Source organism: Diplotaxodon limnothrissa, linkage group LG11, assembly GCF_057381915.1.
Source record: "Diplotaxodon limnothrissa isolate DT_005_m linkage group LG11, D_limnothrissa_male_GT1.1, whole genome shotgun sequence".
In the NCBI taxonomy this organism is placed as follows: domain Eukaryota; kingdom Metazoa; phylum Chordata; class Actinopteri; order Cichliformes; family Cichlidae; genus Diplotaxodon; species Diplotaxodon limnothrissa.
In genome coordinates, this window is record NC_140606.1 from 16,575,208 (window position 1) to 16,597,388 (window position 22,181).

At 38.9% G+C, this 22,181-nt stretch overlaps 2 protein-coding genes across 2 annotated transcripts in view; one reads left to right on the forward strand and one right to left on the reverse strand.

The window, feature by feature from the left end:
- LOC146622542 (uncharacterized) overlaps window positions 1–22,181 on the forward strand; it is a 318,673-nt gene that overhangs the window by 29,956 nt on the left and 266,536 nt on the right. The gene's annotated exons all lie outside the window — the stretch shown is intronic.
- The window catches only part of adamts16 (ADAM metallopeptidase with thrombospondin type 1 motif, 16), a 48,742-nt gene that overhangs the window by 16,206 nt on the left and 10,355 nt on the right, over window positions 1–22,181 (reverse strand). Inside the window, exons 4-12 of the mRNA XM_085365217.1 lie at window positions 18,736–19,093; window positions 15,944–16,146; window positions 13,739–13,822; window positions 12,923–13,082; window positions 9,964–10,069; window positions 9,631–9,768; window positions 5,684–5,837; window positions 3,319–3,414; window positions 754–902 (exon numbers count right to left, since the gene is read on the reverse strand). Coding sequence (XP_085221343.1) covers window positions 754–902; window positions 3,319–3,414; window positions 5,684–5,837; window positions 9,631–9,768; window positions 9,964–10,069; window positions 12,923–13,082; window positions 13,739–13,822; window positions 15,944–16,146; window positions 18,736–19,093 — 1,448 coding nt within the window. The remainder of the gene's footprint in view (window positions 1–753; window positions 903–3,318; window positions 3,415–5,683; window positions 5,838–9,630; window positions 9,769–9,963; window positions 10,070–12,922; window positions 13,083–13,738; window positions 13,823–15,943; window positions 16,147–18,735; window positions 19,094–22,181) is intronic.

Below are 22,181 nucleotides of genomic sequence, written 5' to 3' on the forward strand. Positions count from 1 at the left end.
AGTGACAGACTTGTGTGACTTAATCACAATTCTTAATATACTGTTGGCCCTTAGTCAAACAATCAGAGGTACCACAGGCCATCCAAGTCTTCTGCATGTTATAGTAAGAAATTATACAACTAGAAAACTATACTTTGACAGATGATGACTTTTAGTAGACTTTTAACACCATTTAGTAGAACTGTTCGTAGTGTATTCAGTAGTAGTTCAAAGTAACACTTGCTGTGAGGACATGTGTTAGTGTGGTATTATCTGGCAGCAGTATGATAGTTAGCATATAGCTTAGCATAAAGACTGGATACGAGGATTAACAGCTAACAAGGTTTGTCCTGAGTCGGTCTAGAAACACATCTAAAGCTCAATAATCATTCAGTATATCATTATTCTTAATTCTTATCTTAATTGTTTAATTAGAACACAAACACTTATTTGTGATACTTAAAACAATATCAATGATAAGGCTCCCATTCCAGGACGCTCCTAAGTTAATTTAAAATCCAAAAATTATTTTAGTCTGGCTTAAAAATCATTAAAAGTTTTTAAAAGGATACTAAGGACAAGTGGATGTGAGGACTTTTAAATATAGAGAAAACTAGGTGCCGCTTCAGTTTTTGTGTTAACTGTCAGCTAGCAATACAGACAGAAGAGGTTTTGAGTAAAGTTTGTAGTCACTTGTACATTTATGTTTTTCTAATGCTATGTAAGATTCTATGTAAATATAATGTCAGAGGCCATTGCTTTGTCTTTCCCTACCTGGGGTTGTTGCATTGCCTCTCACGATATGTAACGCCGCTCTCACAGCTTCTAGAGCATGTAGACCAGGTGGACCACTCTGACCAGTGGCCATGCTGAGGCCTTGGACCCTCATCACCCTGTTTCACACACTGGCCCCGACGACACCACTGAAGGGAACAAAAGAGCATTGATATATGGGAAAGAGAAAGATGCAGCAGAATGGGGGTTCAAATAGAAACTGTCAAAACTAGACCCGTTTTTATCTTAATCACGAATGAACTCACACACAATCAGACTGCAGCATCGTCCATCTTTACCGTTTCTCATATGTAGCATGTGGCATGCATTTCTCATTATGGGGAACGCTCTGTTCTAGGTAGAGTGTGCTGTGGTCATTAATAGGATCACTGAACATGCTGGCTGCAAACTCACTGGCAAGTGCTATTCTAACATCCGTGCAAGTCTGTGGGACTGGACTTAACAGAGATTTTGTAGAGAAGAGCAGTGAGGTTAAAATCTGTTTAATACTTGATTTGATTGCACTGCAAATGTGCCTTATTATGTTCACCTCTGCCACGTCAAGACATGACTTACTGTGCTTACTGTACTGTTTTGTTTTGTGTTTTTTTTTAACTGTGGCCCAGTCCTGGTTACATGTTCACAGTCTACCAGTAAAACCTTTTCAAGGTCATCTCATGCTCTTTCAATTTTCAAAGACCAATTTCTCTTTCATTCTGATCTCTGGTGGACTGAAAAGCCATGTGCATATAGTGTTACTAGCTGCTTCTGACCAAGCAGCTTTCGAGCAGTGAACACTGCCAAATGTGTCCCTTAAGGCAGCAGGCAAAACCGAAGATTACACGATAGTGGATAAAAAAAAATAAAAATCTTTAAATATGTTTCTGCACTTCTTTGGACTGCATGCAATGATGGTTATCGTACAGGGAAAACTCAAAGCCACAATCGAGTACATACATCAAAGGCCGAATCATTAATCAGCTTCAGTGTACTTCTTCTCCCAGAATTCCACACACACTGGTATTGCATAAGCTGTGCTATGTCCATACATCGAACATATGCAGCTGTTCTTGTTCTCACTATGTGAACAATAACTACACAAGAGACCACAGACCCACACGCCAGCATATGCAGACTCATGCACACCTTACCAACTAATCTCATGGTCCTTGACTAAGAACTAGAACAGCTGATTTCCCCTCAGTTTTCCCCCTGCGGCTGAGTGCCGCAGATTCCTATGTGAGGCAGTCAGTGTTTGTGCTCGGTTAATTTTCCCGTGGAGGGGGAGCGCGAGATTAAACCATCAAGTTTAATATATTGAGATGCAAACGTTGATGAGAAGCTGTCAGGGGAGTGAGGGTAAGAGAAAGAGCAAGCCTCGGGGGGGAATCATCTTGAAAAGAAGAATGAAAAAGAAAACAAAGAATAAATAAAGAGCGCAGATTGCTTTTTGGATCCAAGCCAATTGCATATTTCTGCCACATCAGCAACAAACGAACTGCAGCTGCTCCCTGAGGTAAAAGAAGGAAGGACAGAGTGGTACCTAGAGCAAAAGAAAAAAAAGGAGTTTTCATTTACACTACCCTCAAATGTACTAAATCAAAGTAAAGTTGCTGATTTGGCTTGAAAATAACTTAAATAGTCTGTGCTGGGATATGAGGCCATTGCTATGTAAGCAAAAAGCAGTTAAAAGAAGTGTAGTATCACTCAGTTCAAGCCATTTGCTTTCAAATAGCTGGACTTAACACTACATAACAATAAAACACTCAATAAATGTTACTTTTATAAGGCTATGCACATCATTGTTGCCTTTTCAGTGTATTCATAGCTATGGCTTATTGTCCTTTGCAGCTTACTGACTTAAAGGTCTGTGGTATCCCTAAGTCAAAGAATGTGTTTCCCATTTTTACAAGCTTTCCCCCGCTTATACTTTTACACGCTTGGTAATGTAAAGAAGCACACTGCCAAAACACTGCTAGGGCAACTGATATGCAGGAAGGAGAATTTTCCCTGAGAGTGAAGTCATTTTTCAATAGACGTGTTTAAATCCACTTTTCTTAAGTTAGCACACATAACAGAGTAAAACTCTCTTACTGAGTTGTGTTACTCTGTTGGATGGTATTTTTCTCACCAAAACTGAGAGGAAATGTGTGTGGGGCTCTTGTTTAGGCTGTCCTAAAGAATAAAGGCAATGTTTGCTAAATGCCATATCAATTGGAGGAACATTTTGGCTCCTTTGGCTATCAAGAAACAAATGTTATCTTATTGGTGATATGACTAAAAGCTAACTCTATGCCCTGAATAGATTGTGGACTTTTTTTCCAGTGTACAAATGACATTTTGAAGAAGGTATCTTCATTTTCCTGCTAGCGGTTGGAACTGTCTTCCGCTTCAAATGCCTCTAAGGAAATGGATAAAAGATTCCAGTAGAAGTCAGCGGCTCCCATGCCACTCATGTGATACCACTCTTGAGGTAAAAAAGCCTGTGAGTGTCAACCCCTTTAACCAAACACATCGCCATACCCACACATGCGCACACACGCACTACATCATGTGTTAAGTCACCATATCGGGGCCGCAAGCAGAGCCCTCAGCAGCTGGCATGAATTTGGTCTCACACTTCCTCCCAACACGGTGGCACCACAGAGCCTTGCAGATATCCTGGAACAACATAAGAGAGAGAAACATGGAAACCTTAACTTACTTCTTGCTCCAGATTCCAGAAACTGGATCATCACGATCCTCCTCACAATAGCTGTAAACAAAGCTTGCAGTGGGGAAAAATGATCACTTGTAATAGCATTTTGATTTTGCCTCTTGAGAGCTAATAAAACATGTTGAAGGAATCTTGCTGAATCTGCAACTGTCTGAATAATTATTTTCTGGAGAGCTTCCCGTGTGCAGCAAATGTGAATCTCCAAAATATTTATGCTTCAGTAGCTACGGTAAAGACATCAGCATCGATACATAAAATCTGGTCTAAGTGGTTCCAACATCATCTCTGTTGCGGATCGACGTAGCGATCTTCAGCTTTGAGGAAGTGAAACACCAAAGTGAAGAAGTAACACAGAACATGAAGATTAGGACAAAGTATTAACAGGGCACAACTGTTTTACCAAACTTACATGATGTAATGGCTGTGTTACTCAGTCATTAAAGATTCAGCTGGGAGCACCGGCCTGTTTCCCTGCTCGCATTGCCTGAGAAACACAGCCTGCTGCTTTTTAACATGTCTACTCTGTTGCTATTTGAATGACTATATCAGATTTTGACAACTTAGTGCAGATGCTGACAGACACCTCAGCCTCAGCTTGCTGCTGCCAAAAGCCACCATGGAATTCATCCCAAGGACTATTTGTCCATCTGTTTCGCTTGCTCGGGCCGTTTGTAGCAGTAAAATAATGGCAGAGAGCGGTTAGCGATGGGAGGAGAGACAGAGAGAAATGATGGATAGTGTGTCAGAGGCTGAGAAAGAAAGAAAAACGCCCATTAACATTATTCAATTTTTCCTATAGAATAGCCCATCCCTATCTAACCGCAGAGAGTATCATTTGTTCCCTCCAGTGGTACCTTATCTTGACAACAGCTGCCAAAAAGTTTAGTGAAAAAAGAATTCATTACACCATGAACTGCGCCGCTGAGGCCGATTCTTGTGGGCTGTTTTATTTTTTATGAGTAACAAGTGCTCAGAAAGACAGTGAGTGTAATGGCTGCTTGGAGATTTATCAGTCCAGAGCACCTTGCTGCTACCAGGTGCACAAGCGTATGTTATAAATGTAATAATCCACGGATATTCAGACGTTTATATAAGCACACAAAGAAGGACAGCATGTGCAGAAGACCTAGGATTCAAAGCCAGCTACTACTGGCACTGGCATTTCTTAGAGCATAAATTAAAAAAGTCACTTGCTTCAAGTCCCATACTGCAGACATAACATATTTGATACATACTGCAGTAACTTTATTACAAAGCATTAAATATCCATCTTGCTTTATCGTTGATCATTTTTGGTAATGATATCTTCCAGATGAAGAAAATTTGCTACACAGAAAATGATAAAGGAACAAGACAGGTTAAAATAAAATGTTAAAATAAATGAATACAAAGCACAAAATTGCAGTACATATATTATCAGATTTTTATACTGGTCCACTTGACTGCAACAAATAGAAACCTTTATCCTGTGTGTGACTAAATGCTATGGTGCTGCAAATATGTGCGCCATTGTAGTATACAAAAAAGGTCACAATAATCTGTTAGAGGGTCTGTGACAAAAATGAACTATTGGCTGCTAAGGGTCTGTGGGGTAGATGGATGGTTTAACCTTGTTTGTTTCTTCAGAGAGCTTTGTATTTCATCTAAACACTGAGAACATCCTTGCCTGAATGGTTCAAACAATACAGGTGCAGCTTTGGCTCAACTGAGGTTCAGGTGGGATACTATATTTTAAGACTGATTACATTTAACAAGTATTTAAAGCCCTATTCGGATTATCTGGGAGAGTATTTCTAACAGTAAGATCAGCAGCAATGAGACAATGGGAGAGCAACGAGCAGAGATTCCCACTGGCAATGCTCCAGTGTATATTTAGTCATCTATCCCAGTGAGTACAGTATATCATGGGCAGTCTTCGAGTCTCAGTCTTTGTGTGTGGATGCATATGTGTGTACATGCACAAGGGCATGTAACCCGGATCAGTTTCTCTTTTCCTTCCTCTTTTTATTTGATTTTTCCTCTACCTCATTCATCCCATCCCACTCTTGCATTCTTTGACTTTTTTCCCCCTAACTAGCAACACATGATTGTTAAAAAAACGTATCAAATGCTCACGTTCCAGTAGATGTGATGATAAAATCCCTGACTGGGATTATAAACCTGTTTTTAAATTAGCATTAGATGGCATAAGAGAGTCCAAATCAGTTTTATTACCTTCTTAAAATCAAGGGTGCAGAGTTTGGCCTTCTCCCCAAACTGCCATTTGCATTGTGTGTCTGCATCGTACAGCTCGCCAGGCAGCTTCTCAGGGTATTGATACTCTGTGATTGCTCTTGGTTCATCTGATAGGCACAAAGCCTGGGCAGAACTGGGGAATTTGATAGGGAGATAGCAAAGGAAAAGCACAAAAAAGAGTTAAGTAGCTGGCATATGAGACTGCCTGCTGTGCACATAGAAATTCCAAAAGCGAGCATCACTCCACGTGTTCCATTGTTCCCAGCACAGTGACAACTGTAAAGTGTAGCTATGGTAACATAACAAGTTGGCAAACTCAAAACCTGTGGGTAATGTTTTAATGCATCAGACACTCAATTATGACAGACATAAAAAGTCCTTGCCCATATCGCTCATATCCTAACACCAGCAGGGGGTTTCCAATGTTAACTGATATCACTGGTTACTATACAGCGATGTTTTACAGCTTAAACGCTGCAGTCGGGGAATATAATACAAGAATATGGTGGAAAGAGCATGAAAAGGCAAAATATGCTGGAATGGTTCATTGTGTTAGTGAGTGGTCCTGATTGCTTTAGCAGAGTGTATGAGTGTCTGTGTGTGTATATGTGAGATCTTCCATTGCTTTATGGGCCCTGTGTGTCTAAAGAGAACAATGTCTGTTCTACAAGTGCAATATTCTGGTATTCTACATTATTCACATAATATGGTTTCTGAAAAATACATTACATTTACAGTACTGTGTAATCACACATATCAGCAAGGACTCAAGTAAAGATTGGGAGGACTTAATGTAATTCACAAGTAAAATTACAAAATGATTTGTAGGATCTCTTGAGGGCAAGAGGCTTAAGACAAAATTTACCCCCTCCCTAAAAAATGTACACAAGATTCTCATCAGCTAAAGATAAAAAAGCATCCTTTCTTTTCTATGATTCCCTCAGGATCTACAGGCTCACCCCATCCAGACCGAGGGCTATTTATATCTATCTATTTTTTTGTTGGCACATAAAACACAGACAGCAAACTGCTGAAAAAAAAACCATAAAAGGTTTAGATAAGACTGGTCACAAGCAGACTCATAGCTGAAGAACATTTATCTGCAAGACTTTTTGATTAACATTGCTGAGTGTCAACCAAACATATCAAACAAACCAGCGTCCAACAAACATACTGTAAACACATTTTATGTTTACAGTATGTTCGCTGCTTGCAAACTTCCTATTAGCTTAATTTTAAATTAAGTCCGTAAGTAACAAAGTCTCACTAACTGCATTTCTAAAACGGAAACATTTTGCATGCTGTTTGTCATTTGATTATTATGACTGACAAGATATAATGTAGTATATCTGTTTTACAGATGGAAATGATTGGTTTTATTACTTTAGCATAGCCGGCCAAGCGGTTTCCCTGTCCTAGTTTTTAGGCTGAGATATGCTATGCTAAATTAAGATAAGCTAACTAGAAATGGTCACAATCTGCAAACCATGTAGAGACTTTTTCTGCAACTCTGATGGAGCTTCTTCTTCATTCAGCTGCTCCCATTAGGGGTTGCTGCAGTGGCTTGCATCTCACCCTATCTTTAGTATCCTCCTCTGTCCTCTGTCTCCTCTGCATGTCCTCTCTTTGTCCAGAAATCTTTCCTGTGCTCTTCCTCTTTCCCTCCTGCATGGCAAGTCCATATTCAGCTCCCCCTGTTTAATGTACCAAGTTTCTCTTCTTTGCACATGCCCAAACCATTTCAGCCTTCCACTCTAAAACTTTCTTTCCAAACTGCAAATCCTGAGCAGTCCATCTAATATACTCATTTCTAATCTGGTCCATCCTCGTCACTCCTAGTGAAAATATTAGCATGTTCAACTCTACCACTTCTGGTTGGCTTCTCGTCTTTTTTTGTGCTACTGTCTCCAAACCAGACATCATAGCAGGTCTCACTACCGTCTTATAAACTTGTCCTTACACTTTTGCTATTATCCTTCTGTCGAAAATCACCCCTGATACTCCAGCCACTACACCCTGCCTGCACTCTATTCTTCACCTCTCTTGTGCACTGTCCGATGCTTTAGATGGCTGACTCGTCCACCTTCAGTACATGTCCTGCATCACCCTCACATACTTCACTGCTACTCCCAACATCCTCGTATAATACCACAACTCCTCTCTTGGCATTGTATCATATGGTTTCTCTAGATCTACAAAGACAGTGCAACTCAACTTTTCCATCAACACTCTCAAAGCAAACATCACATCTGTAGTGCACTTCTCTGCCATGCTGCTGCTCACTAATCATCACCTCTCTTCTCAGCCTAGCTTCAACAACTCTTTCCTAGAGCTTCATGGTATGCCTTATCAGCTTTATCCCACTGGACCTACTACAGCTTTGCACATCACCCTTGTTCCTGCAAACTGGCACAGTACACTTCTTCTCGATTCCTTACACATCCTCTCACTCCCCAGGCTTGTGCTAAACAATGTGGTTAAAAACTCCACAGCCCTTTTTCCTAAACATCTCTATACCTCAACAGGTATGCCATTTGGACTACCTCTCCTTGTGCTCTTCATCCTCTTCATAGCTTCCCTCACTTAGTCCCTACTGCACTTCACTACCTGTGCTCCATCCATCCATTCCTGCCCTCTCATTTTCTTCACTCCTCAGCTCCTCAAAGTACTCTTTAGACCTGCTACACATCCTTTCCAGCTTGATTTCTCTGCCTAATCAGTTGCTACAAATGCTTCACTCCTTCCTTAAACTCTCAGCAAGGAGCTAAATAAGCACATTTCTCAGAGGAGTCTGAGAGAGAAGGGGATCTTGAAGCTTTCTGGTTGGTTTCACCAGCTTCAACAACAAAAACAACTTCAACTGGCTTTTAAGGAATTTGCTTTCACTGACGTGAAGATTATCCATCCATGTTAGGCATGGAGGGATAAAGCATCTGACCATGCGTACAGTCCGGCCTGTCTGTCATGGCTGACTGAAGAGAAGTAGATCTAGAGTGAGTGTAATATAAACTCTGCTGGCTGACATAACGCTTCTCTCCATAGCAGATGAAGGAGACACTGTGGAGTCTCATGATTGCAGCTAGGAAAACATACAACATTTCAGCAATAATATCATTCAGTAATAATGCAAGATGACGACTCCTTGATGGTTTAATGTTTCAGCACTCTCCTCCATGTGACCTCAAGAGGTGATGGGAGTTTAATATAAAACTGACAGCTCTAACGAGGTTGAGGTCATCCCAGCTCTAATAACTCAGCGAGGAAATACACTGTCTGTCTCCGCCACTCTGAGAGGGGAGACCTGACAGTTCAGCTAACACACGGGTAAATTTAGTGGTGGGCACTGACTCTGAGCTATCTAGTTTCAAGTATACACGCACACAGACACACACACCTACATCCACAGACAAATAGAAACATGTCCAGACACATGGGCGCGTTGTCTGTGATGGCTGTTTTCCCGCTTGGGAGAGCAGGCTATAAGCAGAACAGTGCACAAATCAACTGCCATGCAAACTTACGGCTTTTACAAGCATGCATCTTGATGCACAATAAAAGTGCATTTTGTAAAAGAGCACTAAGAGAAATGTAGGACCATATTTCACTTAAATTAGCTGCTATGGTAACTACATTCTTTACTTAATTGCATGTAGCCTCTTGTTCATTCAAAGCTTTAAAATTGCTTTTGAAATATAAAATCTTTTACAGGTTTTATATAGGTAAAAGTACAATTTTTCACTTGACACATTAAAAACAAAAAACACAATGAATGCATGAATTAATTAAGTGGCCAGTTTGAAAAATGTAGTTGTTGTGTTTGTTGTGTGAACTCTAACAAAAAGGCAGACATGAAAATTCTTAAAAACACTAGTTTAATTTCTTTTAGTCAACACAATGAAAGTAAAAAAAAAAACCCAATTGCTTACTTGAGGAAGCTGCTGAGGTACTGACGGCTGCAAGCAGACCAGGAGAAGACACCGTTGTGACCAGCTAATGTGGGAGACATGATGTTGCCTTCTGACTTTTTACAAACATTCCCTTCACCATCATGGACCATTCCAAAACTGGAGAGTTAAAAAAAGAGATTTTTATCTACAAATTCAGGTGACATAATCATCTACTTCACATGTAACAAATGCAGAAGTTGTCATTCTAATAGATTATTTATTTTTACATGAATTAAAACAAATTTTGGTACATTTTTCATTTCATTGTCGAACAAGGTTGAACGAGGCTGAATGTACTTTGGAAACCCTTACTTGTGTCCTGATTCATGGGCGATGGTGAATGCCAAACCCAGGCCAGTGTCCTCATTAATGGTACAGCTGCGGTATTTGCTACACATCCCGCTAATTGGCGCAAACCCTGCAAAAGCAGTGATAGATTTTTGTTTTTGCAATCTTTAATACAAGTTTTATTCTTTATTAGTTTAAAAAAGCCATTCCAAAAATAACTGTAATTGGTTAGTTAAAATAACTGCTGTCAAGTTGCTTCTTCTCAGCTTTTTAACTCTACATTGCAAGAGAAATTTCTCAAACGATACGCACTGGTGTGAATTTGTGGAGGGCACATGTCGGAAATATCAAACAACATCAGTGAATTCAAATCCTTCCATATGATAACATATGGTGCTCTATATAGTCACATATGCTACCTTTTACTTCACTTTAAAACATTCTTTCCCTATCTTCACATATTTCTCATATCTCTCATTCTCAGTTAAACTCTTTTATAGTATTCAGCTCCCTTTATGCCTCTCTCTGTCCTCTCTCCTCCTGTCTCTCACATTTACAGCAACCTCTGGCTCTGAATCAAAAAGGCTAATCCACACGAGAGCCTCCCTTAACGTTTTTTCCTTAGAGTTTCATGGCGAATTTGGCCTTAAATGTTGTTTGATTTACATCTCTAAGTCTTTGCCACAGAGTGGCTCATGTATATAACTAATGTGAGCAATGATATTAAATATAACAAGGGAGATTAACTGTGAGAACTACCATTTATTTCTTTTTTGTGTTAGGAAAGAGGTAGGTCATTGATATTATATGACAGTTTTGAAATATGAATAAAAACATTGAAGAATAGGGCTCTAATAGTAATCCAAATAAACAGTGAATGGTTGTGCTAATGCCTATTTTACATCGTACTTCTGGGAATTAGAAAGCACTGATTCTTATTTTGACTGGACAGACACACAAACACACACACACAGACACACACACACACACACAGACACACACACACACACACACACACACACACACACACACACACACACACACACACACACACACACACACACCTTTTATCTAAGCTTGCACAGCTGTATGGATGAGGTTAGTGCCTGTTTCGACACTTTATTGTAAAATCTTAGGTCTGGGGAAGTTACACTCTTGTGTTTTTCTGGTGCAAAAAAGGGGAGTTTTTTTCTCACAGTGTGGAAGATAAGAATGTGTTTGCACGGTCATTACCCCAAATAAGCTTCTGTTATTGTGCTAGGTGATGCACACTCACAGAGACAGCGTGTGTCTGAATGCTCAAGCCAGCTGAGCTTAGTCTATGTAGAAAAACACTAAGCACTCTAAACTAAATGAAAACCTGATAATGTGTCCACTTTCTGAATTTCTATCTGGTTTTTCTCTTATCTCTGTTAAATACGGTTGGCAAAAAAAAAAAAAAGTAAAAAAAATAAATATTCGGATACTAATTATCACTAAATACTTAATTACTATTGCATCAGATGAACTGCGGCATGATATAGCACTGATATCAACAGTGTTATCTTTGTTTCACCTAGCTAACACACAACTTCACACAACATGCTGAAGGCATGTTGCTGCTTTACTTGCAGCTGAATATGGCGTTATTTTTGTGCCACTATTCTGAGCGCACGTAAAAAAAAAATGCAGGTGCAAGTGTTGCATTTTGAGGAGAAATTTATTTTGAGCGAAGAAAAGCTAAATTTGAGTGAACAAAATTCGTTGCTGCGTGCAAAAAATGTATTTCAGTGTTTGTTATTATCCATACACACACACACACACACACAATAGCAGCCCCTCTCGCTCAGTTTTTGCATTTGCGCTTGCACGCAATGTGTTGCTGCGCTCTCAACATTTCTACCCGTGCGCGCTCAACTCTTTCTCTACACCGTTATATTTGTGCCACAAAACCAGCCAATCACAGACTTGGATGCAAAAAAATCTGACTGGCTGTTTTGGTCTCCAATCAGCTCGAAATGACGAAATGCAATATCCCAGAATCCATTTCGTCCAGAACTCAAACGAGGCAGTGGCGGAGGAACACAGAGTGGCGGAGTTTGAAATATTACTCTGGGTCACAAAATAAACTTTTAAGATATTTTCATGCGAGAATGGTGCTGTGTGAACTTCAAATATCTGCTCGATTTATCAAGACATCACATATTTGCATGAATTTTGTTCACTCAAATTTAGCTTTTCTTCGCTCAAAATAAATTTCTCCTCAAAATGCAACACTTGCACCTGCACCTGCGCTCAGAATAGTGGCACAAAAATAGCGCCACAGCAGTGAACAACACTTTATGAACAATTTCAAGAGGTGAGTAAAGCCCCCTTTTTCAACAATAATTAAGCTCTAAACAGGTAGCACAAATGTCAGCCTGGCCAGCACACACATTTAACTTATAGCCGCATTAGCTGTCTCTTAATGATCATTAAGGTAGCAGCTAGCAGCTATGGCTATTATTGGAGCTAGGCGGCAAAATCACTTGTGCCTGTATAACAGTGTTTATTTATTAATTTAAGAGGATTTCGCAATTATTTGTTTCTTGTAAAGTCCCTAATTAAAGCTGTGAGAAGTCTAAAAGTAGACAGAAACAATGGCAGCGTACCTTACCAACAATATTTGATCAGTAATGAAAACATGGTACCAAATCACCAGAAATACAAAGTACCCCAAACAGCCTAAAATTGTTGTTATTGTTTTTTGATCGGATACTGATAACTGGTAATACATTTATAATAAATCTGGATTCAACATAAAGTTAAAAACTAAACATAAAAATAAAGAAGATGATAGATTTTTCTTTCCAGGTTAAGGTACGCTGAGCAAATATGATGGATCGGTGTATTGACAGGATTGTTTATTGCCTCAAATGAGGCCTTCTGGCATTTGGTTGTTGCAGAATCTGCTCTTTTGTGATTTACAAGCAATAGAGCAACAAAGAGGTTTTTAAAGTCATACCAAGAGTATCACAGGGTTCATTCTTCCAAGAGCAGATGTCGAGTCCCGTGAGGAGGATGGCGTGGTCATGGTGCCGGCCCTCTCTACCTCCCAGGGTGGACTGCCAGTGGCAAAAGCTGTTCAGTGTGTGGTCTGCATGGTGGTTGATTACTAAGCCATTCTGTGACATAAAACACATAAAAAGATATGATGACAGTATTAACTTCATTGAGGTAAAGCATTATTATCCATATATTTACTGCCAACTTACAGATTCTCTCTGGGTCTTTATAATCAATAACCAAGATCCCTTAGACATATAGCATGCATGTTGATAACAACATAAAGGCTTACAGATTTTCTTTTGTGTACAAAGGAAAACGTCTGTGAACATTTTTGTATTTTCACCATTCCTCCTGCTTATAAATACTTAATTTTAAAATCTATGAAGTGGCTGGCAAGTCTAAGCCATTGTTCTCAAGCTGCTTTACTTTTCCCAACTGTACCCCAACAGTTTGTCTCTCTCTGTCTGTGTCGCTCATTTACTCCTAGACTCCATGAGAATTTCCCCTGTGGCACAGATCCAGGGAAATACATGCTCTATTTAAACTGTAAAAGCCCCTAGTTGTTACAACAGCCCCAGGAAGATTTTGGAAGGACCAAAAAGATCTGGAACCTCAGGCAAAACAAACAAATAAACATACAAATGATCCTTTTTTGCTTTTTTTTTTTTGCCCCTTGGTATGTACAGCTAAAGAACATGGTAACATATTGTTAGTGTATAGGGTTGAGTTGTCTGGGTGAATGATGATTCTGACTAAAAACTGACACGCTCACCTGTTCTTCATCCAGGAGGACGAGACCCACAATCACTATGTTGATATTTCCCCCTATTGTGCCATCTTTGAACAGACTTGAGACCTAAAAGGCAAACAGACAATCATTATGACGTATTACTAGAGCATCTGGCATTTGTCTAATCCATCTCAAGTAATGTTTCAAACTCATGTAATTTGAGACATAAACTACATGTGCATGAGTAATTTTACAAAGTTTAAAGTGGCTTGAACGTGACCATCAAAGTGACATCTGAAGTACTCGCCTGTTTATACAAATGCAGGATCTGTCATTAAAAACTGTTACTGGTACTCGAAGAGGATCTGATTAGTACAATCTAGGCTGATGTGTTAAAATGTCCTTAACTTATATTTATGCACCACTCCCATAATATGACTATGAGGGTTCGCTGTATGCCTTTCTCTAAGACCTCGCGAATACATCTTTAGGAAAACTCATTCATTTCCCTCTTTTCGTCCTGCTTTGCGCTGACTCACAGGAAGACACATGGCCGTGGTTTGTTGCAGAAAGGTCAGGGAGGTCATCAAAGAGCTCACTTAAACTAAGCTATGCTGAAAGCTGAGTGTTTGGCAGGCTGTCAGATTTCTGAATTGATTAGAGCAATGAATCCCTATATGTTTTTACATATAGGAATAATGTATCACACCTGTTTCCACAGATCTGTAGTGTTTTGTGATGCATAGTGCACTGCATGTTTTTTTAACCTTCCTGCCTTCTTGGGACCTTTTTGTGCCACTGCTATGTGTTAAATGGCTGCCATTTCCACTGTGTTCAGTGGAATATAACCAAACTTGCCACAGGATAGTTTTTACCTGTCAATGTTAATATTCCAGTGTGAATTCCTTAAATCAGCCTAAAATGGCTGAGCAGCAGAAATCCCCACACCCATCACCCTGGGGACCATTTTCTGCCCATTGACTTCCATTATAAACGCTATTTTTCAACCCCAAATTATCATCATATGATTTTATTTTTTCTTCTTTTCTTGGATGTCAATGAAGACTCAGGGCCTTGAAGTTTTAATTTTTAAATTGCAAAAAAAATGCAAAAGAAATAATGGCAGGTCAAAATGTATGTTGGTGCCAATCTTTGGTCCATCTAAAGGCCTACTTATAATGACAATCACATATTACTTCAACTGGTTTTTTGTGGAAATATTTAGTTTCGTTTTTTGGTTTTTGGGGCTTATAACACAGGGCGCTCATGTAATAACACTGGGATTTGAAGGGTTAAAACAACGAAAATATAATTAAAACTTTACATGAATATTTCAGGGAGAAGTAGTTTTACAAGGTTGGCTAATTTAAAGTGGAATAAAATATGGATATATGGTCTTTTTATGGCGTGGCTGATAATGGTCCCTAGGGTGATGGGTGTGAGTTTTTTAAAGGATGGCAGGAGGGTTAAATAAGTAACTATGATTTTTTTTGTCTTTCCACTGTCACTGTGAAAGCATAATTCTATACAAAGCTAAAGAGCTTATTAGATTTCCTTTCCAACAAATATTAAATGACTTTTGTAAGCCCCATGAGGGCTGGCAGGTGGTGTGAAGCGTTGGGTATTTTCTGTGAAACCCCATATAGTATTTAGGTGACTCCTATGAGGCCGGTGACTGCTCTGACTTTGTTTTTACTACAGGGAACTATGTTTTCAAAATAGATGGATTATCTTTGGATTTGTCAGTCAGTCATTAAGTAGCAAAACAAGTGTGACGGTATTCGCTTACAGATAAGCTGAGAGGAATGGAGGGGGACACTGCAAGCGTTGTGGAGATGATCTCACCCAGATATCAGTTTCCTGTTTTAAGATCTCTGATAAGTTAGTCTAGCAGACAGGATTGTCAAGTAACTAAATCCTTACTTCAAATAAATTGCATGGCTTCCTCTTTCATCAGCTGATGTTATGGTGTATAATAGCAAAAAAAGCACAGCATCCTAAAACTTCATTTGATGATGTGACTGCAAAGTTACACCAGGCTTTGTGGTTCTGCTGTTAAAGCCACTTGTAAAAATACAAGACAACTTTCCCATAAAGTTACAAGACATCATATTTGGTATTCTTAAAAAAACGAGTCAGCCTTAAGGTTGATTTATGTAACTCCTGTCTTGAATGTGTGCTGCGCCCATGCTAGCCTATAGGCAGAGTGCACATCAAACACAGTGGTAAAGACTAAATTTGTCTCACCATGTTAAGCACAGTAAGAACATATGTAGTTATGTTCTCATGGCCATGGTTGTCCATCATCTTTCTGTCCACCACCACAAGTGTCTCCACATTGAGTCCCTGGTTGGCCTTGTTCTTCATCAGCACTGCCCTTTTATTCCTGGGGATAAACTTGTATTCATCTGGAAGGATAAAAATATCCTCTTCTGGAGGTTTCGGCATGTCTGTGAAAACAGATGGAAAAAGATATAGAGTAAGAATTCATTAAGTAATAAACTGGTCTGAAGCAAAATGATGTAGTAACAGCTGAACAACCTGAATGGAGCATTACTCAGTGATCTATGGCTGCACAGTTAACATGATGAACTACTGTATGGAAGCTTCCGAGTGACTGATGAAAGCCCAAACAATAGCGCATATAATAGCGCCTTAATTGCAGCCATAATGTCCATGACAAATGCAAGCCTTCCTTTCCATTGCTGATTACATTTGCAAGTGATTTGAAATACATTTGTAGCCACTGGCCAAATGTTTACCTTTGCTTATGTGTGCTAACCAGCGATTCTGGCAAATAGCTGGCAACAGCTCTGGATGATTAACCGTGCTCTTACTTTTGTGACCTGATGTCATGGATAAACTGCCAACTGTGCTTTTTTTTTTTTTTTTTTACTGTTGTTGACTCTGGCAGTCTCAATGTTATGCTACCATTAAGTGTGAAATCCTAGTATGTGTTCTGCCTTGCAGTAGCTACAGTTACATAAAGTAACAATATTTAAAACAATCAACTATATGAAATATTTACATGTTGAAAGCACACACATTCATCTGAAATGTATGTGCTTCCAGAGCTGTTTCATATTCTATAGACATGTAACATAAATATAGTGTATTTTTGTCCCAAAATGATGTTTTTTTTGTTTATTTGTTTATTTAGTACTAATGAAAGGCTGTATTATGAAAAAGATTTTGTAACTTTTGATGAATTGAAGCTTGCTATGTGAATCTGGGAGTAAAAGCACCTTCGAACATTCAGATTTGAACTATGACATAAAGTAGAACACCTGTTAGTGCAAAAGCACAGCATGCAACCATAGTATCTTGTAACGTTATCTTCTTAAGTCTTATTTTCAGTGTTTTGATAGGTTATCAAAATTTTGACCTGCTCATCGCTGGCTTAGATAATCTATAAAGGCTAGAAAGTTTGCTTATACAGGCGGAAAGCAGGTGAATGACCAAAGTGCCCTTCGACGAACACACAACGCAGGTGTTCGGTGATATCATCTTATAAAAATGCAAACATCATTGTGTTTTCATAGGGACATACAGCTGCTCTCGTTTGAAAGACCCCCGTGATGCAAGCAATGTTAACGGATCTTGTGGTAATTTCTTGAGAGCAAACATTTGTCATAGTGCAAAGTAAACAGAAATTATAAGAATTAACCTTTACTTATAAAATCAACCACAAATGTCTAAATAAATACATGAAAATGATGATTGTTCGAGGAATCAGCTAATCATGAATGAGTGTTATTGTGTTTAAAGATTTTCAGTCTAAGACAATCTGCTTTACAACATTTACAATCCCCATGTTGTGTAAGTGACAACACACTGCTGATTGTCTCCTTTACATAAAAAGGAGCTAATGTCTTAACAATATGTGAAACCCAAGTCAACATAGAATGTGTTGTCTTTAATCTTGTGTTACAATTTAAAATGAGACACAGCTGCTGTCCAATTTTCACAAGTATTTGTGAATGTTTGCTGCACAAATATGATGATATTACCATCATTAAATAGCAATTTGATGCTTCCACCAGCCACCCTCGTGAAGCTGTTACAAACAGAGTAAACCACAAATGTAAACACATGTAATATTATCGAAGGATAAGAAGGTTATTTAGTAAGTGTTAAGTGTTTTCATATGAAAATCTGAAAAGGGCAAAAATGACTTCATGGCTTTTTTTTTTATAATTAAATTAGTAAAAAGTGATCCAATATCAAATCCACCCTAAATCGGAGAATATGTGAGTAAGGCTGACCTCAAAATAAAATAACATTGTTTGGTTCTTAAACACTTAGGATGTCACCAATCCAGAAAAATTTTGTATATTATTTTTTCCCATTTTACTAATCTAAATGTTCTTTGCATTCTTCGTTATTTAATACTGCTTTTAAAGCAATTACCAAGATTGATAATTGCTTTAAAAGCAGAATCTTGAATTACCAATTCAAATTCTTGATATTTCCAGTCCAAATTCTTCTTCTTGCCAAAAAACTAAGACAAAGCAACAAAGGAGAGTTAAAAATAACCCGAACCAAACAAAAAACCCCTTCAGTAGTTTGTTTGGTACAGCTGTTACTCTATCTATTACAATCTAGCAGTGCCTAGCCATCCATGAAGAAGAGGATTTATGAGGCTGACTTTAGTTGGCAATAAGAGCCACCTTGTTGTTAAAAACTTTACCTAGCCGGCCAGATTAAGCACTTAAAATGAAAGTTTAGTGGTGCTGTTACTTTCTGTTTGACCGTGAAAACCCAAATACCAGTGAGATTTGGCTAGTTGACACATAATGATCTATGACCCCTATAGTCAAGAGACATTGTTAGGTTAGCAGTGCTTGCAAATTCTTTTGCAAGTTTCCGGGTTAAGGTGAAATTGATTTTAATAAACACTATGTAAACCAAATTATTAGAGGTTTAAAAGTATTATAACAAGCAAATAGGAAGGTGCAGGAATCAATAATGTATGTAAATCTTAAGAGGAATACTACAATGTTACATTAGCATTAGAAGGAGAAATTGCCCTTACATACATTTCTTCCTTCTCCCACAGAAGTGTTGCTTCTGCTTCTCCCCATGTCTGTAGTCGCTGTCATGGCGATGGTCATTGTGCTGTTGGCCACTTCCATGATGTTTTATCAGGTCAGCTTGAGTGTTGCTGTTATTGTTGTCATGCTGTTTTTGCAGTCCCTTGTATTGATGTTCAAACACTGTGTTGTCAGCGGATCTCTTTTGAAGCACATGTTGCCGCTGTGTTTGGGAGTCCCTTTCTCTCTTATAGAGGATGTGTGGCTGATGACCGAAGGGCGCTGTGAAGTTCTCCATCTGCGCCAAGCCGTGTGACACGGGTCTCAAGAAATATTCTGCATCCTGTGTTTGGATCAAACCTGACTAGAGGCAAAATAGAGAGTTTGATTAGCTTTACAGCACAACCTGTTACCTAGGCTGCACTAATCTACTGTTGCACCCATGTTGTCTACACTCAAGCCATGTGGAAAACCCTCAAAAAAATCTTTCTCAGGCCAAACAATCTTGAAAAAAGAGGGTCTCTTCCCAACTTTTTTGTGAAAAAATATTTAAACGTGACCCAATAATGAAATATTGTTTGCTAAAACCTCAAAAGTTCACAAATTCTTTTCCACTGAAAAAGGCCCAAAGGGCTGCAGTCATATATTTTAATGATAACGTTACGATAATTACTCTCGCCAGCTTTTCATTTAGCTACCCAGTCTGCCTCTTTTAGCAATTAGTCAAGGTTTGACCCTTAGTCGCTCTGAACCCGCCTCCCTTAAACCTCTTTAGGTCACTGGCCACGTTTCATCATGTTTAACATCTGTTTTACTGTTCAGGGTCAACCGTTATCTCACCTAAATTTAAACCAAACTTGGTCAGACAGAATGATTTTAAACCCAATGGGCTGGTGGCATAAACATGATATATGCTGTATAGCATGTATGTAAGAGAAGCTCTTAAGAGCCCATTTCCAGCTCTGTTTATCCTGTGATATCTTTAATACAACATGGAATACGAGAATGGGCGACATGAACATCTTCAGCAGCAACAATTTCCTTTTACTATATATGAAGATCAATGTGTGCTTTTTTGGTGCCACAGCATAACTTAGACATTCAGTTACAGGTTGCTTTTGTAAAAGGCCAATTAATATGGCCACTTGAAAAAGAAAGTTTTGAAAGAAAGTGTGGGTACAAAGTAAGTACAGTACCAGCTGTTAGGGGCTACTAATTAAATTAATTAATCTGAATTGCTGGCACTTTCCTGACCTGGAGGTCAGGTCAAAATGGGTGATGCAACAGGGTAAAGATCCCAAGCATAGCAGGAAATCTGCAACAGAGTGGTTAAAAAAGAAAAGAATCAAGGTGTTGCAGTTGTACAGTTAAAGTTCAGACCCCAACAAGGTTTTAAATCCTTTGGCAGGACCTTAAGAAAGCTGCGGATAAATGAATGCCCATAAAGTTGTAAAGAAGAGGGCCAAATTTCCTCCACAAAAGTCTTAAAGAATTACTTCAGGTTAACGCTGCCAAAGGTCATTATGCACGCTACTTAATAATGGGGTGTACTTAGTTCTTCAAGAATTGCATAGAATCTTGTGAAATGCTTATTTTTCACATGACTGTCAATATATCTGCACATATTTAAGGACACAGCAATTTTCATTTATAAATGTTCTATCTGGGTCAGTCTGAATTGTAGCAGTGGCATGTTGTTATTAATCTCAGTGGATAAACTGAGTCAAAAGCCTTTTTGAATCGCTACATTTTACAGTGACAATTATTCACAATATTTTTTTAAGCTGACGTTATTCTCGCTTTATTTTTCCCTCTATCCCTGTCTGTGTCAAAGAGACATTTCAGCTTTCATATTCAGCTTTTCAATAAACTTCTATCAACACAACAGATTCAGACAGTTGGAGATGGTTTCCCTTGCTCTCTTCTTCTCTTTTTCACTCTCAGTCTCTCTAAACATGCACCACATTTGTGATGACAGTCAGTTGGCATGTAGTGTTTGTACTTTAACTGCACTTGACAGTTACAACCATTTCCCTAAAATATGTTTAAATGACTACAGTCGCCACTGCTTTTTTTCTTTCATTTTGTTTCACTGTGAGTGGAGTATGAGGCCCTTCATCCCTGCAGTCAGATGCTGGCTAACAGAGACACAGTGACACAGTTGCAGTGGTGAGGTAGTGAGTGTGTATTAATGTGTCTTTGTGTGTGTATGTGCATAAGTCAGTCCTTACACAGTACAAAGTGGAAGTTTGTGTGTGAGACAAAACAGTGGGAGAGACAGCTGGAAAATCAGGGCTCATAAATGTGAAACTCAAAAGTCTGCATGTGTGGATGTCTGCAGATGTTTCCATATCTCTAAGTAGGGGAATCTCTGGTAGCAATAAGTTAGACTCGCAGGAGCAAATTTCAAACAGTGATGTCTTTCATGCTGACAAGGTCTTCAGAACCAATTTTTTCATCATCACTCATCAACCTGGGCCGTTTACCCTTCATACAGGTCAGAGAACTAGCGAAGCAGAGTCTATGGAAAGTACCGCGTTGAGCTTTGCATGTGAAAACTATGAGGTCGATACAGATGTGTCAGCTATGACCACAATGACCATGCAGTTTACAGCTTTAATCACATACTGTAGTAAAAAAAGTTATTGTCAGTACTGTGCATTTATGAAGTAATTAGCATGATTGGTTCTACAGCTGTCAGAATGGCGTATTCCTTGCAATATTATCAAATTATGAATATTAACACAGGTAAATGAAAGAATTATATATCCAACTGACCACATGATTCCTAGAGTGTGACATTAATGGTAAAATGGGGTGGAGGGGCAGGCTGCTGGGGTACTTTTCAAATCCTACTGTCAAGTTGTATGCTCAAGCCAGAGGAGAGCAGTTGTTATTTACAGATGTCCCATATTCAGATAATGATCATTTCCCACTATACAGTAACTGGTGTTTCACAGATGAAAGCTACCTACAAACAGCAACACTATATGGACACAAATGTAGGCCTAGACTGCTTAGTCTTTGAATTCAGCTGTTTTCAGTCCCATTGCCACGAGTGTAAAAGTCAAGCACTTAACCATGCAATCTTCTTTTACAAAAAAAATTGTGGCTCGTTTTAAAGAGCTCACTGAATTCGAGCATGGTACTATAATAGGAAGCCACCATTGCAAGAAGTCAGTCTGTAAAACGTCTTCCTTTCTAGATATTCCACAATCAACTTTAAGTGGTATTTTTGCAAAGTGGAAGCGTTTAGGAACCACAGCAACAGCCGCAAAGAGCCAGACCACGTAAAGTTGTCGAATGCTGAAGCGGAAAATGCGCAACGGTCGCCAACGCTCTGGTGACTCAATAACTGCAAAGTTGCAAACCTTCTCTGGCATTAACATCAGCAAAACATTCCATGCCAGAAAGATGAGGGTGCGTGATCAGTTATTGAGGGAAAGAAAGAA